Source organism: Hakea prostrata, chromosome 3 (assembly GCF_041222555.1).
Source record: "Hakea prostrata isolate BN-2017 chromosome 3, UWA_Hpros_2, whole genome shotgun sequence".
Taxonomy (NCBI): Eukaryota; Viridiplantae; Streptophyta; class Magnoliopsida; order Proteales; family Proteaceae; genus Hakea; species Hakea prostrata.
The window spans coordinates 64,721,255-64,746,847 of NC_142602.1; the positions used below are offsets into that span (position 1 = coordinate 64,721,255).

Here is a 25,593-nt window from a genome sequence, read left to right on the forward strand (position 1 = left end):
ACGAGATGACATTCTCAAAATTTGATGTTCCAGAATGTTGAGTGACACTCACCAGTCACCACCTCTCCACATTTCAACACAAGGTTTGGACTTTGAATACACACTTTGATAGTTTGATTAACATATTACAAGTATCTTAATTGTTTCACCTAGGCATTGAATATGATGGTTTCCAACTTAGTGTATAGGTTGCTTCCTAGGCCTTACTTCCTATTACTACACAATGGTGAATGACAATATTGTATGGCAACATGGAGTCCCGATGGAATTGATGGATACATGAAGACAAAAGACAATGTGTAATTATTGTGGTAAAGTTTTTGCTGGAGATCAAACAAGTTTCAGGCTACACTTGCTTGGATTTTATGCAAATACCCTGAAGTGCCACCAACAACTTCCTGTGGTTCTGGAATGTAGTTGAAAACTTGTATTGTTTTGAGTTGGCTAAAGCTCAACGACGTAGAAGAGCTGCAGGACCTGTTGGAGCTGGTGGAGCAGGAGTTAGAGGAGCTGCTTAGTGCCTTATTGATTTTAGTCTTATTATTCTTGTACTCTCATGATGTGACTTATATCTACATTGATGTTGTCACGTGAACGTGTTCGATGTTTTGTTTGAATTTAAACCTTAGTGTATTCATTTATATTAAGTCATGGTTTTGTACTTCATGTTTTATGAATCTGCATTTTCATTTTTTTCAGGGCACTACTTTGGAACTTAGGGTTGAATTGGATCTCACCTCTGTGTTGCTTTCTCATAAATCTAAGGCTACCATTGTGCTTAGAAGGCCTAAAATAGGCTAAGTACCAATTTCCAGCCCAAACTGACCCTAAAACCCATTTCAGTCACTGAGTTGGCTCAAATTGGTCTGGAAAAAAGGCTGCATCTCGACGAGGTCTTGCCATAATCTCGGTTTTCTACCCACCAAGATGGTCATCAAGATCAAATTCTTGAACCATGGTGGAGAGGGTAGCTCGGAACGGATCTCAAATGGCTTGAGTCATTCAACACTCCAACTCCAGCCCTTCATTGCTGTTAAGTCCTTCCATGTGTATGATTCTTCTGATCTGCCTACTCGCCGGGGGAGGGGGTATTGGATCCTGCATTGGCTGTGAGAATAGTTGCCATGATGCTGGACAATCTAAGATGTTGGAACTTGGAAGGGGACACCTTGAAAATTATTGCTGTTTGTGGGATCATCCTTGTTTTTATATACGCTTGAGTACGCCCACTTAACAGATCAATCTTCTGCGATGCAGTTCCTAAAGAACTCGAAAGCCACATCTGCTTTTCTCTATCCAAGACCCTCTACTGTGCTCCCTCCTGCGATCTTCTTTCGTGTTCCTCAAACCTTCCTCCCATTAACTCCGACCCCAGCCCCTATTATTCCCCTGCCTTTTCATTTCTCACCCTTGGACCTCATTACTCCTATTAATTAGGCTATTCTCCTGTTTCCCTGGTCCATTCTATGCCCCAAGCCAAACCAAACCAAACCTTTCACCCTCGGCCCACCTTAACCCCATCCCAATCTAACCTTCTCGAGTATGTTAGATGGGTTTTGGTTGCGGGGGCAGCAGAAAAGGGTGGTGGAAGTGGCAATGCAAGGTGGAGCTGAGAGGTTTTGGTTTTGGAGAAAGGAAGATGGATTAGGGGGTATTCCTTCACCTACCTCTTTGAGGTTATGGATGGGGGTATTATGGGGTTTAAATGAAAATATAAACACCAGCATGACCCTTAACGGACAACTTAATGGAATGGACAATATTGGCAGAATCCTTGAAAATTAGCAAGGTCTTTGTCTCATGCATATTAAGAGTGTAATGGTCATTATGCCTACTAAGAGGGTGCATGTCATTTAACCTAATATTAATCTATATACATTAAGTGTTTAGCATTAACCATAGTACAGTCTATTAATACATATTAAACAAACGTGGAATAGTATTGAGTACTTGGTTAAAATTACAAGGAAAACATTCCATTCCATAATAGGCTATGATAAGGTGTAGTACTGTAGGAGTCTTGGGTGCCTCCATATCTATAAATTGTCTGATTTGCCACACTCCCTTCCAAGTGGCTGAAAGGTTATTTGACCTACCTGGAAAACAATTTTGCATAAATATAGCACACTGACAAAATTGTAGGTATGAGTTTCTATTGGACATGACTGAAATACTTTGATCATTTCATCTTGTCACCCATACCCTTGCTCCCATTTTTCTGATTCCTTGTATCCCCTAATGTACAACTCAACCTTCCCTCCATGAAGCCATTAATGTACCACATCATATCTCATGGGTATCTTTGTTCTCCCCCCCCCCCCCCCCCCCCAAAAAAAAAAAAAAAAAAATCCCTATCCCCTTTCTTTTTTTTTTTGGTACAAATGGGCTTTATTAAGCCGGGGGATTGGGATATTAATTTGCCTCAGCAAGAGTCGAACCCACGACCTCTTCACTAAGAGGTGTTGGTTTCAACCACTAGAACAGCTCTGCGTTGGCCCCTATCCCCTTTTAATGCAGAATTTCCTAGATATCTTAGATGTTGATTTGGTTGACCATTTGGTACAAGCAGGTTATATAAATTCTGTAATTGGTTTACAAACAGGCATGTTATATAATTTCTATAATTGGTTTATTAGTTCAACTTCTGATTTTTTTGTACAGGGAACAAGTGATCCATATGTGGTTATGCAGTTTGATGGACAAGTTGTCAAGAGCAAGGTTAGATGGGGGTAAGTTATTGGTGTTCCAATTCTGTAATGGAAATGCTAGAAACTTCATTACTAATATTCATGTCAAGTTAATGAAAATTCAATGGGAGAAAAAAGTGGGTCATGCAAAACTGGCCTCCAATATAGGAAACTTATTGTAATTCTAAGTGTCCCCTGGGCGACAATAGAATATATACAACAACAAGAAGCAGCCGTATCTTAGTAAAATGGGGCCAGCTACATAGATCCTCGCCTTTCAATAAGCTCTATTTGAGGATATACTATATACAAGAGCTAAGCCATGCATATCTTTTCTTACCACTTCTCTGAAGGTTATTTAAGGTCTTCATATAGCTCTTCTAGTCCCTTCAATATGGATTAAATCACTTTTCTATACAGGGGCATTTAAAGGCCTCCATTGAGCATGATCCTGCCACCTTAGTTGACTTTATGGTAGCTTATCATTTATTAGAGTTACTCCCAAACCAGTTCTAATATGATCATTTATTACTTGCCGTTTTAGTTTCGCGGCTTTCGCCACTCATCCATCTTAGCATCTTCATTTATGCTTCATTGAGTTTATCTATGTGATGCTTCTTAACAACTCAACACTCTGCACTATATGCCCCAACTAATTGTACAACGGTCTTGTAGAACTTCCCTTTGTACATGGATCCTCGCCTTTCTCTATCATATTTTAATTCTTTGGGAGATCATCCTCTATCACCTTCTTTGTTCATGATTGAGCCAAGGTACTTAAAATATTGCTTTGTGGAATCTCTTTCTCAGCAAGTTTCATCACCTTATCATCTGTTGTTTCTTCCACAAAAGTCTACATGGATTGCTAATTTGCTAGGAGGTCCTTCCCTTCCTTACTGGCCTGTGAGATATTGATGGTAAACCAAGGAGGATGGGATCCATGAAATTTCAGAATTTCCTTATTTAGGGTAAATCTAGGGGTTTGGGTTTGGGTTTGGTAATTTTGGTAAGCTATGGGAACATCCATAGAGGTGAAAATTTGATTTAAAGGATCCAGGGAAGTGTGGAAGGTTTCAAAACTCCTATGGGATGAGAAGGAAATAGTTGCAGGGTTGGATCATGTTCTAGGGAAGGGTTTGGGACTCTTCAAAAACTCTCTTTTCTTGTCTTCTTTCTTTTATGTTTTCTTCTTCTTCTTCTCTCTTCTTTTTTTTTGTGTGTGTGTGTGTGTGTTTCTCCTAATTTTCTCTGTTTTCTGTTTTCTGCCAAAAATGGAGCACAGAGAGAGGGGGGGGGGGGAAGGGGTTTAGGGGGCATCCAGGGGCTGGGGAGGTGGGGGATTAACTCCAGGGGAGTCGTAGGAGGGTGGGGGAGGGTTTCCAGACCTAAACAGGGGAGGGAAGGGGCTCTAAGTGGGCTGTGATGCCAGAGGGCGGGTTTCTCGGGTTGTGCAGAAACAGGGGAAGAAAAGGAAGAGCTGCGATGGGTAGGGGAGGATTGGAAAAGTCCTGGAATGGCTTGGGCTGTATTCTGCAGATTGTATGCTTGTTGTTCCTTGCTGTAATCAATGCTTGAAGACTGAAACAGAAGCTGGGATCGCAGGAGCTGTGGAAGAAGATCTGAAATCAGTAACTTTAACCACTGCGGGATCCCCCTGAAGGGAACCCTGGCAAACCTCCTTGGCCAGAAACTCTCAATTATCTTTATTCATTAAAAAACTGCCAAATTCTGTGTGAGGCTTGAGAATTTATAGCCTTCACAAACTTTGAAACAAAATCAAACTCTACTCTTAACTGACTTTAACTTAGGTTCCTTATCCCACTAGATAACTAAAGGAACCTCCTTATCCAACTAACTAACTCTATAAGAAATTTATCGAACCAACTAAGATCCCATATTGAAACAAACAACCAAATAAACGAAAAAAACCCAAAATGACAAATTCTAATCAAAAGCAAACTCCTAAAAGATAGGAACCCTTTTTGTAAAAGAGTCTTGTCTTATTCGCCAGTTAACTAATAGAAACCAACTCAAACAAGAATTTAAAATGGACTGAGACTCTACTAAAATTCTGAAATTTAATCCAGAAGTGAAAAAAAGCCAAAAATGACCAAAATACCCCTGGACTGGGATTCGGTCAGCTTGATTGGGTGGGCCTTAGGGACCCACTTTATGGTTTGGCCAGGGGGTCAATCTTTCAGATATCCTCAAATAATGTCCTTAGAGACCTGTTCATGAAAAAAATCAAATTTTGTTTTGTTTTCTAAATCAGTGTTTGTGTTAGATCGACTTTTTCATGGTTTTGTTTCCCTATCGATAATTTATTGGACCTCTTGTGTTGTTTCTTCAATCCCCTCAAGTCTTTTTCCTAGATTTACGCGCTTTTTCAACCTAAAACCATGATTGATGGAAATAACACCATCTCTACATCTACCAGAGGATATGTTGGACTTGATGGAAAAGTTCTGCGAAAAGGCTACTGAACAAATCTATGATTGCTTAAGTCTGATTTATATTGAAGAAATTGTATCCTTGCTAAACTTTATTTGGTGTGTGCAAATCTTTGTAAATGTAAATGTATTTTTAGCAATGTTTTACCATATTAAGATTTAGAAATTTGTAGATTTGGTAGAAAACCAACATTGAGAAGTTGTAAATTGCACCTATTGTGGAAAATCTAGTTTTCCTCTTGCTCTGGGGTGGATTTCCTTTCCCTTTTCCTTTTAGATTTTTATTTTTTTAACTATTTTTATTGAATTTAAATACGGGTATTTTCTTATTTATGAATGAAATCTTAAGTAAATTAAATGCAAAAACAAAAGCATTGCCATTGTGTTCAAAAGGCCCAATTAGGTAAATACAACACGTTTCAAACATATTCCCTATAAAAAACACACTGAGATGTCCAACCAAGTTGGTAGACTGAGAATTAACTCAACAATCTCTCCAAGATCATAGTCCAACTTGGTTTTTGCCACTAAGTGGGCTGCCATGATAGGGTTTTTGAACCATGATTTGGAGTGACACGACTAAGATTGCAAAGTTGAAATTCTACTTAGGTTAGGATTTTCAGATCAAAGACTTGGGGCAGTTGGGGTACTTTGTTGGAATCAAAGTTGCCCAGTTTTCCTCTCTCCACGTAATTATCCCCTAGATGTTCCATTACAGACTGGTGTGCTTGGATGTTGATACTCCACTTGAGGTGAACATGCATATGAAGAGCAAAGATGGGGAGCCATGGATGGTAGCCATCAGTGCATTGTGGGGAGTGGATATATCTTTCCTTTACTTGACCATACGTTGCTGATGCAGTGAGTCTAGTAAGTCAGCATATGCATAATCCAAACTCCCCTTATTTAAAAGGTGTAGGTCGTGCTCTGAAATAACTTGTTGTAAGGCAGCAGTAATATTTGTGGCAACCATACTTTTAATTATTCCAGACTCAAACATCTGACAGATCTGTTTTGGTGGCTGGCGCAAACAGTAATAAGACCAATACAAGTGGTTTGTGCTCTGAAATAACTTGTTGTAAGGCAGCAGTAAAATTTGTGGCGGCAGTACTATTAATTATTCCATACTCAAACATCTGAATTCTGACAGATCTGTTTTGGTGGCTGGCGCAAATAGTAATAAGACCAATACAAGTGATTCTTGCACAATAGTTAAAATGTGAATATCGTGGTCGCGAGCGTTACACCAAGGACAAGTGTTGGAAGTTGTATGGTCATCCAGAAAATTCCAGTGGAGGTGGAGGATGAAGAAGTGCTAATTGGGAGGAAACCAAGCTTCTGCTTATCATGCTAATTTTGACACCTTGAGTAATCCAGCACCTCTCTCCTTTGACAAGCTCTAGCACCTACGCCAGTTGATGACCAAGCTTGATGTGACCTCTTTTGCGCCAACTCCGAGTGCAAATGTCACCTTTTCTATAGTTTCTCCTTCCGAGATAGTCTTCCACGGGTATTTTCGGTTGTCACAATGTCAATTCGACTTATCATTCCTGGATAATCGACTCTGGGATAATTGACCGTATGATTGGTTTGTCTTCTTTGTTTCATTCTTATGCAATTATTTTTCTGTTCCCTTGACTCAGGTTGTTTGAACTGCTAATGGGTTTATTTCTCCTATCTCTAGAAAGGGATCTGTTATTTGTGCACCTTCCCTTTATCTTCTTTTTTGCATGTTCCTAAGTGTTCTGCTAATCTTTTATCCAATAGTAACCTTACTCTGGATATGAACTACAAAATAACTTCTTTTTCCTTCTCACTATGTGTTCTAAGACCTAGAAGCGAGGCATACGATTGGTAGTGGTACACAACAAGTGGGCTCTATTTGTTGGATGGTTCTCCATCAACTTTTTATCTATGGCCTTTAGTTCCACTTCTCCTACTCTTTTTACCTTGTTACAGTGGCATCGTAGTTTAGGCCAAGTTCCTTTCCGTGTCTTATCTAAGTTATTTCCTGATTTGATTAAATGTTGTAATTTCATTCTAATGTGTGGGGTCCGTCTTGGACTATGTCTATTTATTGTCATATGTTGGATTCTATTAGGAGTCTAATAAGAGTTTGTATAGGAGTTAAATTAGAGTTTTCATTCTTGTAAACTTCTATTCCTTGTAATAGTCTACTTTCCACTTAATTATAAATAGAGGGCTTGAGATCATGGATCGATAAGCCATTCTACCAATTTCATATTTCTCAAACATGGCATCAGAGCCTAAATACCATTAGGGAGGTGAGAGAAAAAGAAAAAAAGAAATTCATCACCCTTTCTTTCTGGCTGCCTCGAAATCTAGAGTGTCAAAATCCATCGAAATCCAGCCTCGATTAGGACCTTTTTTTTCTCGCAAAAACCCATCGCAGATTTTCTCCACTTGTTGCAGAATTTTCTGAAATGTTGCAGATTCAGTTCCGTCTCGATTCGGCAAATAAGAATAGAAAACAGAGGAAAGAAGAAGAGAAAGAAGAACTCAGCAACTTCCGCTGCTTCTGCAACTGCAACAGCTTCCGCTGCTCCTGCAACTTTGTTTCTCTCTGATTCTTCATTTGAAGCATGCGATTCTGAAGCCTAGTTCTTCATCTGAAACCTGCTATTGAGGTTCTTCGATTAAGGGCTGTTCTTCTTAAGCTTGTGATTGAGGATCGATTCTTCATCTGAGATTTTTCAGGGGCTGTTCTTCATCGCAGAATCGCAGAATACAACCAGTTCTGGCCCATCGCTTGTCTGAATCGCAGCATATCGATCGTCTAATCACTATCGATCGTAATCATAATGAGTTTTTCTGGTTTTTTTCTCTTCTGAAACTCTTCGTCTCCGTCAAATTTTTTCATCTGATTATTTCTTTCGAACCTCGAATCAAGCCCCAACTTGTATCGAATTATACCTAGTTTCTTTTCTCCCTTAGCTACCGTTCTATTTGCCCAAGAAAAAAAAGAAAAAAAAAGGGAAGAAACAGAATACGATGGTTGAGGGACTTCTTTGGTAAATTTACTTTTTCCCAGGGACCTACATGCAAATTCCCATAATTTAAGGGGTTTATTTGTAAATTCAAATAGTTTCAGGGACCTATTTGTAATTTCAGCTTTTCTAGGGACTTGTTTGTAATTTCCAAAAAAAAAGAAAAGGGAAAAAGGAGATTTGATCATATCATTGTTTGGCTATTGCATTCTGCGACGTTTTAGTTTTTTTTTCAAAAGGTGAAGACTGAAGAACTGCAGACAATTTTTTCAACATGGCCACTATCAATGGTACTACCGCTCCCATTGGATCCGAATATTTTCCCACTCTTCATTCTCTTTCGGTAAGATTTGACGGCACAAATTACTTGATCTGGTCTCGATCTATTTACCTGACTATTGCTGGAAGAGGACTAATTGGATACATTACGGCCACCACTATCAAACCCACTACCGCAGGTGTTTTACAGGATAAATGGATCAAATGACTCTCTTATTATGTCATTCCTTTTGAATTCCATGCATCCAAATATTGTCCGGGGTTACCTATTACTTGATACTGCAGCCCAAATCTGGAAGGCTACTACTGAAACATATGGACAGTTGGGGAATGATGCACAAGTTTATGAGCTATGAAAGAAGCTTCATGAGACTACCCAAAAGGAACTAACTGTGGCCCACTATTATGCTGAGTTGCGATCTCTTTGGCAAGAGTTGGATCATTATGGGGATTATCACCCCACTAATCCAGATGATGTGGCGACATATAAGAAGTATATTGATAAGATTCGAGTATATGACTTCTTGGCAGGTTTGAACGTGGAGTACGATCAGATCAGAGTGCAAGTCTTAAGTCGTTCTCCCTTTCTTACACTAGAACAGTCTTATGCTCTTGTTCAGTGTGAGGAAAGTCGTCGATTAGTCATGCTTCATACTCCTATTATGGAGAAATCAGCTTTACAGTCTGTTCGCACTAAATTTGATCCGGCTAAGGAGATTGTCAAGTGTGAGCATTGTCACCAACCATATCATACCAAGGAAAATTGTTGAAAACTGCATGGGAAGCCTGTTGATTTTGAGCAAAAATGAGCACAAAGACAGGGAAAACCAAAGGCTAATCTTTCTGAGACAGTTTCCACCACACCCTCTGCAGACGTTGGTTTTTCATAGGAGGAGTTCGCTACTCTGCGATGTATTCTGCAGTCTTCTACTGCCGGTACAGCCTCGACCACTGCTTCCTCTACTACCCCTACCAACTCCTACCTTGCTACTTCAGGATCTGGTCACGGGGAAGGAGATTGGACATGGTAAATGGACTTTATTTGCTCAAGCCGATTGGAGGATCTACTTCTGCTTTGACTACATCTTCTAATCCGGTCCATTCGGTAATATCAGACCTTCATCAGTGGCACCGTAGGCTCGGTCATCCCCCTTTCAAATTTTGTCATTTTCTCTAGATTTGTTTTCCTGATACTTTCATCTTACCATTACAATTTTTTCCTTTCCAAGTTTCCCTATTGGGATTTCCTTTGTTATTGTTTTCCCGCGTGTAAAGCTACACATGAGGGGGAGATTGAAGATGTCTACAATTCATTGCCTTTCATGTAGATTTCCTTATGTAGAATTTGATCTTTGTTACCTTTGAAAGTTTGTCCCTTACCTTCGCAATCTTCTACTTTCTACTTTGGAGATCTAACATTGCTATAGAGCTATCTTTTTGACTGTGCAGAACTTGATCTCTGTTAACCCTGGAGATTTGCCCCTTAACTTAATATCTTCCCTTCGGAGATCTAACCTTGCAAAAGATGTCGTTTGACCTTTGCAGAACTTGATCTCTATTACCTTTGGAGATTGTCACTTTTCTTGACAAATTTTCCCGTACCCTTGGAGATTGTCCCTTGCAAACTTTTCCTTTAAAGATCTAACATTGCTACAAATCAAAAGTTTCACTTTGGCTGTTTTACCTTAGCAATTGTTACCCCAAAAGTATATTTTCCCTTAGATTTGCGCTGAAATTTAGTCTTCTCAACATTTGAAGATTCTACATTTTTTCTTGGGCGTTCTTCCTTGGAGACATAAAGTTGCAGTAAAGATGAGGACAAAGCAAATGGAAGTCTATAAGGCAGACGTAATCTATAAGTTTGAAGATCAAATTGCAGATGTTTACCTGGACAGATGTTTTATACTTTTTTGGTCAAGTTGGGCATGTGTGATATCCATGCCTCAACTTGAGGGGGAGTGTTGGATTCTATTAGGAGTCTAATAAGAGTTTGTATAGGAGTGAAATTAGAGTTTGCATTCTTGTAAACTTCTATTCCTTGTAATAGTCTACTTTCCACTTAATTATAAATAGAGGGCTTGAGATCATGGATCAATAAGCCATTCTACCAATTTCATATTTCTCAACATCATAGGTGGTTTGTGACCTTTATTGATTGTTGGTTAGGACCATGTGGGTCTACTTAACTTCATCAAAAGAGTGTTGTTTTTTCATGTTTTTAATTTTTTCATAAGAGGATTAGTACACAACTTGGGGCCATTGTAAAAATTCTGCATACAATGGTATTTGGGTGGGGCATCTCCCTCTTACGTTGTTGTCAATGGTATTACACACCAAACTAGTTGTGTCAACACCTCTTCTCAAAATGGGATTGCCGAATGCACGAATCCACACCTTCTTGAGGTGTCATGTTTTTTGATGTTTGCTATGAACGTGCCTCCTCATTTTTAGTGGAATGTAGTCCTCACTGCATCCTACCTGATAACTGATTAACCAAATGCAGTCCATGTTTTTGCAACAATGCTGTCCCCTTGAGGTTCCTTTATAGACCATAGCTTTTACTAGACCACCTAAGGTGTTTGGTTGTGTTGCCTTGCCTGAAACCACCATGTTCATGGTAAGTTGATCCACGTGGATTACGGTGTATTTTCTTAAGTTATCATGTTGCCCAGTAGGGATATAAGTGTTATCACCCTGCTTCTCGTTTTTTTCTGTCTTTATTATTGTTTTACTCCAGTCTCCAAGAACAAGTTCCTTTCTTTGGCCCTATTAACGAAGAGTTCCAGTCATGGTTCCTCCTTTAGATATTTATCCTGAGATTCTTGTTGATGATCGTCCTTTGGAAGATTGAGTGATCGGACAGAACAGCTAGTGGATGGTGTGTAGGTGGAGTAAAGACCTTTGAACACTTATCATAGGTGATCCATGTGAGAACCCCCTTCTGTGTGAAGAAGTTGGAAGCTTCAGCTTTGAAGTACCAATTCCTCCAAGTGTGTTTATTTTTGAACCACCCCTCGATCTCACTTGTACTAAGAAAGTAGCCATAGACTTGCACCAAACATCCTATCTCTAGTTTTGTTTCATATTAATCCCTATCCCTAGAGTTTCCAAGCTTTGTTTCATCTTGTCCTCACTTCTCTTCCTGACACATGGTAGGAAGCATTATTTCATTCATACTCGAAGGAAGCAATGGATGAGGAAATGAGAGCTCTGGAAAAAAAAAGAGGAGATGGGAACTAGAGTCTTTGCTTGCAAAAAGCTGACTATTGGGCGCAAATGAGTATTTGTCATCAAATATAGGGCAAATGGAATAGTGGAGCATGATTGTCAAGGCGGCAAGGTGATCAAAGTAGTTAGGGCTCCGCCTAGGCAATTAGGCAACAAAGCGGTGCCTAGGCAATAGTAAGGTGACCAAAGCGGTTGCATTGAATTATCTTAATACAACTACTTTAAAACTGATAAATTTCTATTATAAGATAAACAAACATTCAAAAATCACATTCATTAAAAAAAAAAAAAAAGCCTCATGAAGCAATCATAAATTATGACTATTATTCAAAAATTATTCAAAAAAGAACACAAACATAAGTAAGTGCCTTATCCATTTAATGAATACAAACATAGTTGTGAAAGATTATTCAAAAAAGAACTCAAACATAAGTTCATCTCATGAAGCATCATAAACTATGACAATTAACTATATCAAATTATAAATATGAGAATGAAAGTAATAATTTTACATTTTTACCACTATGATAGTGTGATGCCAAATAAGTGCCTTATCCATTTAATGATTTATTGATTCCTGATTCCAAAATGACTACCTATTAAATTCTTATATGGTTATGTAGAATAAAATTTGATTTAAAAAGAAAAAAGAAAAAAGAAAAAATATTATTATGTACAAAATGTCAAAAGAGCGACTGCTTTGACATCTAGGCGGCAATAAGGGGCACAAGGCGATAAAGTAGCTGAAAAACTGCATGTCAACAAAGCAGCGGTAAATAAGGCTGTTGAAAAACTGCCTTACTGACTAAGCGGCCGCCTAGGTGGACGCTTTGAGCCATGCAGTGGAGCGATACAAGGCAAAATTGCTACCCAAGGGCTTCACTTAGATTTATGTGATAGATTATCAGGACACATTTCTCCTAGTTGCTAAGATGAATATAGTTTAGGTTATTCTCTTCATGTGCAGTGAATAAAGGGTAGGGCCTATAGCTAGGTGTGAAAAATGCTTTCCTTCATGGAGAGATTCAAGAGGAGGTGTACATAGATATACCACCCAGTTATGCTACTACTAAGACTCGTGGAAAAGTGTGCAAGTTGAAAAGGGTAGTATATGGGTTGAAATAATCTCTAAGAGCTTGGTTTGGAAGGTTCCATTAAACTATGATTTCTAATGGCTACAAACAAAGCAATGTAGACCTTACCTTGTTCATAAAAAGAGACGATTCCCATACAACTGTACTTCTAGTGTATGTGGATGACATTTTGATCACAGGTAGTAGTGAGGAGGAAATTTCAGCCTTGAAGACTTTTTTGGAACCGAGTTTGAGATTAAAAATGTGGGAAATTCAAGTACTTCCTTGGACTAGAGTTAGCATATTTGGTCATTGGGATGCTAGGGTGTAAGCTAGTAGAGACTCCTGTTGAGCCCAAACTACACTTGAAGGCAAAAGAAGGAGAATGAGTTAATAAGACAATTTATCAGAAGTTGGTCAGGAAGTTGATTTAGTCACACACTAGACAAGATATCACATTTGCTAATAGTTTTGTTGGCCAGTATATGCATGATCCCTACTCCTCACATTTGGATGCAGTGTATTGGATCTTGAGATACTTGAATTCTACTACAGGAAAAGGTATTTTGATTTTAGCTCATAGACAACTAAGAGTTGAGGCATACACAGATGCAAATTGGGTAGGGTGTCAGGATGATAGAAGGTCTACCTCTGGTTATTGAGCATATGTAGAATGCAACTTGGTTGCTTGAAGGAGCAAAATGCAGGTAATAGTTGCAAGGTCTATTGCTGAAGATGAGCTCATTGCGTTGGCTTAAGGTATTTGTGAAGTACTGTGGTTGAAGGGGTTGCTTCATGAGATTAGGACAGAATAAGAGACACCTATGCAGCTGTACTCAAATAGCAAGTCAGCGATCAACATAGCTCACAATCCAGTACTGCATGATGATAGGACCAAACTTGTGGAGATTGAGAAACACTTCACCAAAGAAAAGACTGAGGCTGGACAGATTCATATTACTTTTTTTACCTCTGACAGTCAAAGAGCTTGAGTACCAGAAGTTTCAGTAATATCATTGACAAGTTAGGCATGATAAATATCTAAGCTTCAACTTGAGGGGGAGTGTTATAACGTAGCAGTAATATTAGTGGCAGCAGTAGTATTAATTATTTCATTAGGGAAGAATAGTTTTGTTAGGTTCTTTTATTATTCTGCTTGTAATATTCCCACATGGGAAGATCTATTCTATTTTGAGTAAGTTTGTAATATAAATAAAGGACCTGTTCTGTCTCTTTGGCATGAATCAGGGTTTCTTCAAATCTCACAACATAACTAAGTTAAACCTTGGGAAAAGGGTTCTATTTACTCAACAATCACTTGGATTTCGAGGTATTTATACATTCTGATTGGGCAGTCTTCTCTTTTCTTTCCTTTGCAGGGTCTGTCCTGCTTTGTGTTGGAGCCTCTTCCTCCAATCTTAGACATGTTTAAAGAGGGTTCTATGTGGTTGTCTCTTTTCTGTAGATTATGCCTATCTTTATACATGAAATGTTACCTATTTAGAAATTTAAAAAATAATTAATAAACTGGGTATTTTTGCGTGGGTTTTGCATCCTATAGTCCCATATAGGACTTAAATATTTAGTATTTGGGTTTATAGAGTTGGCCATGAGGTTATAAACCTAAGGGCCCATACAACCCATTTGGCACTCAAATTAAGCCTAACTTAAACCAAACTTGAATCATGTGTTCATTTGGACTTAAAAAGCTGAACCATGTCCATCTTTTCTTCTTTTTGGAATTTCTTTTATCTGGTCACATTTGTAGTTTATATGTATTGATACCCAATCCGTAGGTGATGAGGTTTGTATTCCTTACTAATCTGAATGAAAAAATCACACTTTGATGTAAGGAGCTGTACCTTTTGGAATTCTTTCTTTTCATGGTTGTAGAAGACTGATTGCCATCGACTTTCCCATATTGAAGGATTCTTTTTCTTGGACATTGCTTTTGGTTATATTACTGATTGATTTTTTGCAGGACCAAAGAACCAACATGGAATGAGGAGTTTACTCTAAACATCAAGTTACCCCCTAGCAAAATTCTTCAGGTCTCAATGAATATTATTTCCCCCTTATGAAATCTTGTTTGAATATCTTTCGTTTGGATCATTTTTATATGAATTCCTCTTTGTTTCCTATTATCTTATTGCAAAAAGTGCTTTCTGTTTGTTTTTTTGGATTTTATGATATCATTTTACATTTGGTATGAGTGACCTTGAAATTCTAGCAGAGAACTAAATAATCATAGTTATCTGTTGGGCCACTGGTTTTCCAATTCCATCAATCTGCTAGCTATAGAACAATCTTATCTTTTCATTTTTATTACAACTCCCAGGCCTTTCAATTCCAAACAAAATTAACATTAATTCCCTTTAATCATGCATTGTTGCTAAATTTTTCTTGAAGTCTAACTCAAGGAAGAAAATTTGACCAAAACAGGAATTTCGACTTTGCAAAAGGCCGAAATTTCGATGTTTCGGTCGAAATTTGGGTCGAAATTGGACACTTTTTTTGGAATTTGGAACTTCAATTTCGGGCCTCATATGGACTCAAAATGATTTGGATTCTTGCATACTAACTATTTCAAGCATAATAAACACAATAGAACTAGTATTTTGCAAAAAAAAAAACCATTGAAAATTTATCATTCAAGTATACTAACAAATGACTGGTTTTGACAATTACAAACTGTATTGCTTACAGACATAGAATAATCAGCATACATGCGTTGTTTGGGAGATTGGTTACATATACAACAAGGCAACAAAATAAAATGACCGACTGGATCAAGTGATGGTGTCTCACATATATTAAGTTGAAGCCTATATATCATATATACAAAAAATAAAAATACATAATTTTAGAAAATAATTATTAAAATTAGAAAATGAAAAATTGTAGCAAATAATAAAAATATAAGTTTAACAAAACAAAATCATAGATCATAGTCCTAGGTTAAATATATATTCATTTCAAGGCAATACAAGATCAATTAAGGCCTGAACGAAACAAAAATAAAAAGGGGGAAGTTTGGAACCGTTAGGTATGGCTCATGCTTCACATTATATTGTTGTTGGAGTTTCCTTTGCAGCTGTTGTGGCTTAGGAGGTGTTTGGAGGCAAAAAAATGAGCAAAAGAGGTGTTTGAAGGCAAAGGAGTTGTGGAAATTAGGTGAAAATGGGATAGAAATCAACAAAACCTAAAGAAAACAAATTAGAATGTTGAAATGGTCGAAATTTTGGTCGAAATGGTCGAAATTTCGGTCAAAACCTCTGAAATGGTTGAAATCATAAAATTTCAGTCAAAATTTGACACTTTTCCGAAATCATTGGAATTTCGTTTCGTTTTTTAAAAATGTAGACATTTCGACAATTTTGGTTGAATTTTCTTCTATGGTCTAACTTGAACCTGATAAATTAGCGGGAACTTAATTGTAGTCATGACAGCACAATAAAGAAGACAATTAAATAACTATAACTTATTTATATATTTATTTAATTATTGTTGTTGGATATTTTTTTGTCACCCATAGGTATATAAGCTGTTGACCATGGATTTTACCTCATAACTGAGCTACCATTCCACAAAATCAATGACTCTTAAATCTTATTTTCTATTGCAATGAAACGGCCTATTTATACCTTTGCTAAAGCTTTACAAAATAGAGAGTCTCAAAATCAAACTAAGCAACCAAAATAGAAACTTTCTATATATGTTAAATAAAAACTCCTTATACTTGTAGAAACTGAATTTAGAAACTACCTAAGATCCTATTGCAGTGAAATGAAATATAAGTTCTAAAACTGAAAATAGAAACTAAGCTATGGCAGACTTATGATTGAATCTTTCCCCATTTGCTGGGTCCACAAAATTTTTTAGAACGCATTCCTAAGAAATGCAAGTACTTGCCGTGAGTCTGTGACACTGTTTGTGTCAACAATGACGTGAACAGTATCTTGGTCTTTTTTTTGTTCTTTGTCCATGTTTCTATTTGGAGTACTGCTACCTTATGTGATGCCCCATTGAACCAACAAAAACTCTCCACATCGTCAGACCAGGCTGCTTGATATGAACCTCTTGCTAAGAATAACAAGACCCGACAATCAACTAAGGAGCTCAAGATCGTTCTGCAATCAGATTTGGATGAAGACCTTGACCTTGCTTTCGATAAACAAGAACCTTAGTACGAGAAAGATGCCACAAATGGTGATGGAAATTTGTTTGAGAATTTGAATAGAACACCACAGAAATTTCCAATAAGTTTGAAAGTTGCTCAATGAACCGAAAAGGACACTTAAATTTTGTGAGTAACCAAAATAAATGACATTTATTTCTCATTGAAGCACTTATATAAGTCATTACAACCTAATTCTTACACTTAAAACTACCACCAATTAAGGACTAAAACAAGCCAAAAAGAAAAGGAAAGTTTTCAAAATTAAAGATGGCTGAATACACTGCTAAATCAAGAAAACAGATTGAATCAAATCAGCCATTCATAAACAAGGAAAGTTTACAAAGATTCAAAAGATAACTTAAGCCTAAAAACCACTTCCAAATTCAGCCTCCGAAACGCACCAATTTATTGATTCAAACAGGCCTATTATGCTCAAATTTAGTCCCCGATTTACACCAATTTATTGCTGCAACCAGGTCCAAGATTATGCTTATTATTGATTCCCCATCATTCCAATTTGTTACTGAATTTAACCCAAGATTGCACCCAAATTTAGTCCACGAAACCACGCCAGTTTGTTGTTGCCTTTAAGTTGGATTTTGGTCAGAATCCTATCAGAGTTTGCACTCATAATGGATGATCTTATTAGCCGCATATAAGATGAGGTACCTTGGTGTATGCTATTCACTAATGATATTGTTATGGTTGATGAAACAATAGAAGGGATTAATGCTAAATTGGAGCTATGGAGATCTACTTTGGAATCAAAAGGTTTTAAGCTGAGTAGAAACAAATCAGAGTGTATGATGTGTAAATTTAGTCAAATTGTAAAAAGCAGTGAAGTAGTGAGATTTGAGGATCAATAGATATTGCAAAGAAATCGTTTTAGACACTTGGGCAGTTGGGCTCTGTCATTAACAATAAGGCTGACATAGATGATGATGTTTCTCACAGGATTAAGGAATGATGGTTGAAGTGGAGAGGTCCTTCAGGTGTGTCACCTGACAAACGTATGCCTATTAAACTCAAGGGAAATTCTATAAGACAGTTACCAGATTGGCTATGATCTATGGGGCAGAATGTTGGGTAACCAAGAGAAACCATATGGACAAGATAAGTGTTGCAAACATGAAGACGCTGAGGAGGATGTGTGGCAGGACTAGGCATGATAGAGTAAGGAATGATTTTATTAAATCCTACTTGGGTATTGCACCAATTCAGAACTAGCAAAGAGAGTATCACAGGCGGTGGTATAGGCAGGTCTAAAGAAAGCTGTTAAAGGCACTTGTAAGGAAGAGTGATCAGATCTGACTAGATGGAGCTAAGAGATGTAAGGATAGGCCTAAATTGACTAGCAAAGAAGTTGTAAGAAAGGATATATGCATCAGCAAGGACTAGATGCCTATTTGCATGTGCTGGAAGACTAGGACCCGTGCCTATACAATGTGATGTTCGTGGAATGCTACCTTGAGTTTGTCTCCTACTTATCTTCATATATGCTTAAATTTACTGCTATTACTTCTCCGCCCATGTAGCCGACCCATTAAATCAGGATAAGGTTATGGTTGTTGTTGTTGTTGTTGGTGGTGGTGGTGTATTATGCTCCTTTGTGGAGAACAAGGGCCATGCTCAACAGACTTTGAGACCAGTTTTCTTCAATCACCTGTTAAGTGCTTCCTTGAACTTCTTTGCCTAAGCTCTCATAACTGGACCAATTGGAACTTGAACCAGATCCCTTGACATCATGCCATGATTTGCATCAATTTTGAGGCAAGATGGAAGGCTGGTTGCATACTTTACTGAAAAATTGAATGGGGCAGCTCTAAATTTTTCCACTTATATGATTCAAGTCTTGTGAGATCTCGATATGTTGCAAAACCGAGTCGCAATCCCTTGCGAACAAGAGAATTCCCCATCTTGATCTCGATTCGAGTTGTACATTTAAACCCCAGATCTTGTTGAGACGAGATGAGATGTCTTGTCTCGTCTAGACCCTTTGACCTCATCTTAACCTCTTTTCTTCCCCTGCTGCTGTTCTTCCATTTTGGGCTGGACTTTTTGTTGGAAAACTGCTGGATCTTCCCCTACACTGCATCAACACTCTACTTAGCTCATGTACAACAAGTAATCAACAAGAATGAAGTGATTTTGAAGCCATTCTTCAACGAAAGTGTGTGTGTGTTTTTTTTTTCTTTCCTATTTCATATTTTTTAAATAATATGTTCTACATTAGGTGTTTGAGCGTAGATTAAACGTATGTTGAATATCTTTCCCAATCTACAATTTCATGTAAAAATTTTTTTTTTTGGGGAATTAAAAAATATATTTTGCAAGAAATTAAAATAAAGAATAATGAAAAATACTTAGTTTTGGAAATGATTATAATATATGTTAGACTCTACTGGAAGGGCTACAACCTTAGGATTTGGAGGAGGAGCTGCTTAGTCACTTGGTTATTGATACAAACTCTAGAAACTTGGCAGCACCATCTATTTAAAGTTGCTGCTGGTACATTTTAAAAGATTAAATTTTGGTCAACTGGTGAATGAAGATAAATTAAGAAGTTATGGACCTTATGTAGTGACTTAATGACTGATGTTCCATGTTCTTCTTGTTTTAAAAAATTATATTTAATTATCATATGTGGTTTTCAAACTTCAGGTCGCAGCTTGGGATGCAAACCTTGTAACTCCACATAAGCGCATGGGCAATGCAGGCATTAACTTGGAGGCTTTTTGTGATGGTAATAATGCAACGAGTTTCCTCTTGTATTTGAAATATGATAGGACAATTTTGCTATGTGATTTCCATTAGTTTTCTTCCATAAGGGTTTAGGCCGCTGTCTTGAAAGGCTTTCAGGATTCGTTAGAAAGTTTCCTGTCCTTTGCCTACTCGAGATGCCATAGTTGATGGAAGTAACTTAAGAGTGGTGTGTTACAACCTTTTTTTTCTTTTTCTTTCCTTTACTTATTTCATGGAAAGAACTCGCTAGCCTGGTTTTAACAAACTTTGGTAACTGAAAAGTGGCTTATGTACTTCATGTTTGCATTGACCCTTTTTTACTTAATAATTAATGTGTTGAATATATCGTGGCATAAATAAGTCCACAGGTCGTGCTTGGTGCCTTGGTCAAGTGCTGACTTGCTGAACACTTGATCATGGGTTCAAATCCTGGAAAAAGCTTCTCTGGAAACAGGGGTAAGGCTGCATGCATCTGACCACTCTCCACGAATTTTTATTTTCTGCTGTGGCTGCAGCCTGCAGCCAACTGTCAAGATTTCGCCGCGTGTACAGAAAGCAATCGGACGGTGTGAAATCAAATGGCCGGGTTATGTTGTAAATACGACTTTTTGCTTTTACATTCAAGGATTTAATAGTCACAAATTTACAAAACGAAACCCCTGACCCTACCCAACTCTAATCCCCTATTTTGCATGAGTCCAATCTGTTGCATTTGGACTCCACCGAACTGGCTGAATCACAAAAATGGCTCGAGTCCAAGTAATAAAAACCCATTCCATATATTCTATTTATTCCAGACATGTCTGCTTTGCATGCAGAACATCACTCTCTTGACAAAATGAAACACCATTAAATTCCCACAAAGCAAAGAAAGCGAGGATACCTTGAACCAGTTTAGAACAAATTAAGAAGGCAGCCAACTGAGACGAAACATAAATTACCTCTCTGCAAACCACCACATTTAACTCGCAGTGGCTTCATATTCTTTTACACCTCAAATGGATGCCCTAGATCCTACAAAGGTTCTTCCTCATCTTACCTGCTTCAGTTTTCTACTTTCAATTTATAGATGTATGGACGGTAGTTTCTATCCTGTTCATCTTCCTTCCTGATTTTCGTACATAGAAAAAACCCTAGTTGTCTATCATACGACTACCAAAGGATAAATCTTTAGCTTAAGCTCTTTGTATCTATTCCATCATAGCAATTTTGACATAGGGCAACATGGATATCGATTGGACTGATCTCTTCAATGGCATGTTGAAACTGGTTATGTTGGTCGTGGTTCAGTCAATGATTCAGAAGCTTGGGTTTTTGTGATAGTTCACTTGACGAGGGCAATCTTGACAGTATGGTTGCGGAGAAAGAGAACCCTTTAATCGCTTGGATGAAAAACCCTAACATGGAGAATCGATTCATGTGAAATAAGGAATAGAGTCTGGTAGAGTCAGTGGTTTTGTTTTGTAAATTTGTAAACTATTAAACCCTTGAATCTAAAAGTAACAACATAACCCTGCCATTTGATTTCAGACCGTCTGATTGCTTTCTGTACACGTGGCAAAATTTTGACGGTTAGATGCAGACTGCAAATAAAAATCCGACCCTCCACAGACCTTGCTAAAAATGGGATCCCTTATGCACTGGGTAAGACCTTCTTTCATATAAAATAATTGGATTTGTTGAAAGTGGAATTTGTACTGATTCTACCAAATAAAGATTTATACTTTGTTTAAATAGAATTTCTAAACATTACTGGAGTGAAAATAATGTTCATAATTCATTTTGTAACTTCTAGCACCAAGTTATTTATCGTTTTTCCTTTACCCAGTAAACCAATCGAATCTCCTCTAGAAGTCTGCATTTGGCATTCTTTGGTGGTAGGTCATAAGTTCTCTGTATTGCTACTATGAATTTTGTTTGGCACAGATGCTGCACTTTCTGCTTAAGCTGATCTGGTGATCAAATGCATTTTGTTAGGAAGCTTGCATGAGGTGCTGGTGGAATTGGAAGGCATGGGAGGTGGTGGCAAGCTTTATCTTGAGGTAAAATATCAGAAACCTTGCTAAAGCAATACTTAAGCATGGTTGTCACAGCATAGTAAGTGACCCAAGGAATTGGAGGGGGCTTGGAGGCAACGCGATGCCAACAATGCGATAAAGGCATAAAAGTTGCCTGCCTAGGCAACCAAGCCACCTGGACTCCTTACAACTATGGCTCAAGTATGGTGCTAGACTGCAATCTTTTCTCCTGCTGAGCTGTCCAGTTTATTTGAGTTTTTAATCTTTGTACTTCACTGTGTAACCTGGAACTTTGTCAGCTTTTGATGGATTGTGAAGCCTATTTCTGGTTTTTTTATCTATCCATGGGAAAGGACTTCATTTCCCTTCTTATTCGTTGTTGACTTAATTACACTACTGCTAAAAGACTTTATATATGGCTAATCAAAAGATATTCTGATTTTACCTAAAAAGAACCAGTAAAGGAAGAATGTGCAAAAATGAAGTATAAAAATCATGGAACCTTCTCTTTTTGTACAAAAGGTGGGTAGGAGGCTAGGAGCGATACAGAAAGGGAAAAAGAAATCTAACATTATAAATTTTAATCTGAAATAAACATAAACCACATTCCATTGTATTTTCCACTTTAACAAGGACTGAGATCATGGTTCTTGTTGAAGTATATACACATGGGATATTTTACTGTTCACGACACTATTCACGTGAACAGTAAAAATCTGTTTTTACTGTTCACGGTACTGTTCACGTGAACAGTAAAATACAGATTTTACTGTTCACGTGAACAGTAACTTGTTTGTACTGTTTACATGAACATTATTATGCTATTGATGTTATTCTACTTTCTATTTCTAATGTTGGAGTCTTGCTACATAAGTTTTGGGAGTTTTTTAGAAAGCATACTTTCTATTTTGGTGGTAGTTTCTATTTTCAGAATTTTCTATTTTAGGAGCTAGGAAGTTATTAAAGTTGTAATTTTTTGTTTCCTTTTTCTAGAGGACAATTACGTGTCTCTCAAGTTGTATTAGATTCATTAGAAGCTATAAATAAAAGGGCTTTGTGATTCTAGACTCTTAAGCAAGAATCACAAGCCTCTTCTACTAGTTCTTCATCTCTCTTCTCTTCTTCTTCTTCTCTCTTTTCTTTGTTCAAGTTCAGCTGCTGTTTTGATTATTTAATGCTTGTTTTCTAACATGGCATCAGAGCAAGTTTAATCAACTTAGGGACCTTTTTCTCTCTCTTGGCTGCCCAGTTTTTTTCTTCTTCTTTTTTTTTTTTTCCTTTTTCTTATCTAGGGCAGCCCCAACCTTCGCTGCAGTAATTGTGCATGGCTGTCCTTCTTCGTTAACTTTTGAAGCACCAAGTATCTATGTATTAATACTACAAAAAGGCCCTAAGCTTTCTGGGGATATGTCTACCTATTTGATTCAATTGAGGCTGCTACTACCCTTTTTTTGTGTGCAAATCTGAAGTTCAATCTGCACTATACTGATGTCTTGGGATTCCTCTTGATTCTTGCAAAGATATGCCCATAATTCGGATTGCAAGACCTAAGTATTGTCTTCCATTGTTTGTGCTATAAGTTCTGCTGCAAGTCGTATACTAGTACCCTGTTTCAATGAATTTCTATATTCTGAAAAAATTCTGCTGCTACCGTCTTGCTTTACTCCTACTTCTGTTGTTTATTTCAGAGTCAAGTTTAGCCTTCTTTTTGTCTAATACTTCTACAAAAACCTAAAGAACTACTTTTCCTTCATATCAAGATCTGTTAGAGTTTCACATCTAGCAGAAGTTTGTTGCTATGGTCCAAGATCTGATATTATCTGCTACTGCAACTACTGTTATTACACTTCTTCTGAGTGGATTGCTACAGGGACTACTGCAATTTTGAGATTCCAAGCTGGTTCAGTAATTTTCTCTTGATCTAATTTGCTCCTACCCTATTAAAGGGTTAGTGGTGGTCCAGAATTCCCCCCCCCCCTTGGTGAACAAGACTTTGTCCTGTGAGACAATTTTTTGCTGCTTGATCAGCTTTATTGGTGAATAATACACTGCTCTGTGGCTGCTACTTTTCCTTCTTGGGTTTCTTTTGTGCTCATACTTTAAGATGCTTGTCACTGGTCATCATTAATTGTCCACGTGTAATGCTACACGTGAGGGGGAGAATGGTACCTTATTCTATATCTACTCAAGATGTGCTGATGGATATTATTTGTGAAGATCTTTGCCCTCAACTTACGGCATTCTACAACAATATCTCTCAAAACCTTAGCTCTAATACCATGAAAGAATGCAAAGAAAAACTCTAATTTTGATAAGTAAGTTGCTTACCTTGATGGGTAAGTCTTATGTATTTATAAATAAACATGGTTGTTGTACAAGATTCGTTTACAATATTAAAATTTGAATTCAAATTTAAAAACTTGAATTAAAAAATTGAATTCAAAAACTTGAATTCAAAAATCAAATTCAAACAATAACAGATCCGTTATGGTCTTTCATCCCCCCTCAAACTCTGCATTGGCAGGTGCAAGAGTTTGTCTCTATGCTTGAAGAAAGCTTGTGATGGTAAGCCCTTAGTAAACACATCTGCAATTTGATCATCTGACCGAATAAAGTGCACTTTATGGTGTTGTTCTGAACCAAGTCTCGGACAAAATGATAGTCCACGTTGTTGTTGGTAGTGTTGTTGCCGCAAAGAAGATTGCGGTTGTTGTTGTTGTAGACAGTTGTTATTGGTAGTGTTGTTGCTGTAAAGAAGATTGGGGTTATTGTTGTTGTAGATAGTTGTTGTTGGTAGTGTTGTTGCTGCAGAGAAGATTGTGGCTGTTGTTGTTGTAGCCAGTGGTGCTATGGTTTTGGCTGCAGAATCGGTTGAGATTTTCATCAAACATTTGATGAGTGCTGTGAACTCACTGCCTGAACTTACAGAGAGGAAGCGGGTTATTAATAAGCACACCAATATAGCCACTGTGCTGTTAGGAGAGATCAAAGAGAGGTCACTGGATTCTTATGTTAAAAAAGAAAATGACATGCTGATGAGAGGAAGTATCGATTGGAATGAACTTCTTAGTGTCCTCAAAGGAAAAGGTTCAAAAGTTGATAAGCTTAGAATTAGCTAGATGGTTAACAAGCACCTTAAATAAAGAAAGAGGTCCAGGGTTCAATGCCTCATAGTTAAATAAAATATATTACACATTTGAAAAAAAAAAAATCTCAAAACCTTAGCTCTAATACCATGAAAGAATGCAAAGAAAAACTCTAATATTGATAAGTAAGTTGCTTACCTTGATGGGTAAGTCTTATGTATTTATAAATAAACATGGTTGTTGTACAAGATTCGTTTACAATATTCAAATTTGAATTCAAATTTAAAAACTTGAATTCAAAACTTAAATTCAAAAATTGAATTCAAAAACTTGAATTCAAAAATCAAATTCAAACCATAACAGATCCGTTATGGTCTTTCAATATCATTACCTATCTTTACCTATATTGCTCTTTTACCCTACCTACTTGGTCCGCAGTAACCCATATTGTCTTTTACCTACTTGGTCCGTAGTAACCCATACTACCTTACCTACTTGGTCCACAGAACCTATACTTGTCTTTTACCTTACCTATTTGGTCCGCAATAACCCATATTGTCTTTTACTCTACCTACTTGGTCCGTAGTAACCCATACTGTCTTTTACCTACTTACTTGGTCAGTAGTAACCCATACTACCTTACCTACTTGGTCCACAGTAACCTATACTGTCTTTTACTTACCTACTTGGTCCACAGTAATCAATATTGTCTTTTACCTATCCATACTTTACCTATTACTTGCCTTCTTGGGAAGCATTTATATGGACATTGGAGTTGCAATTTTGAAGATTTAGCGTGGACATGTCTCCTTACTACGGGCATTATGTGGATAGTGCCTTTT

The 25,593-nt window shown here is 37.5% G+C and overlaps 1 protein-coding gene across 1 annotated transcript in view; it reads left to right on the forward strand.

Moving 5' to 3' along the window:
• LOC149022764 (putative triglyceride lipase) overlaps positions 1 to 25,593 on the forward strand; it is a 140,173-nt gene that overhangs the window by 18,086 nt on the left and 96,494 nt on the right. Inside the window, exons 4-7 of the mRNA XM_089150700.1 lie at positions 2,662 to 2,729; positions 14,707 to 14,776; positions 19,567 to 19,648; positions 21,625 to 21,689. Coding sequence (XP_089006826.1) covers positions 2,662 to 2,729; positions 14,707 to 14,776; positions 19,567 to 19,648; positions 21,625 to 21,689 — 285 coding nt within the window. The remainder of the gene's footprint in view (positions 1 to 2,661; positions 2,730 to 14,706; positions 14,777 to 19,566; positions 19,649 to 21,624; positions 21,690 to 25,593) is intronic.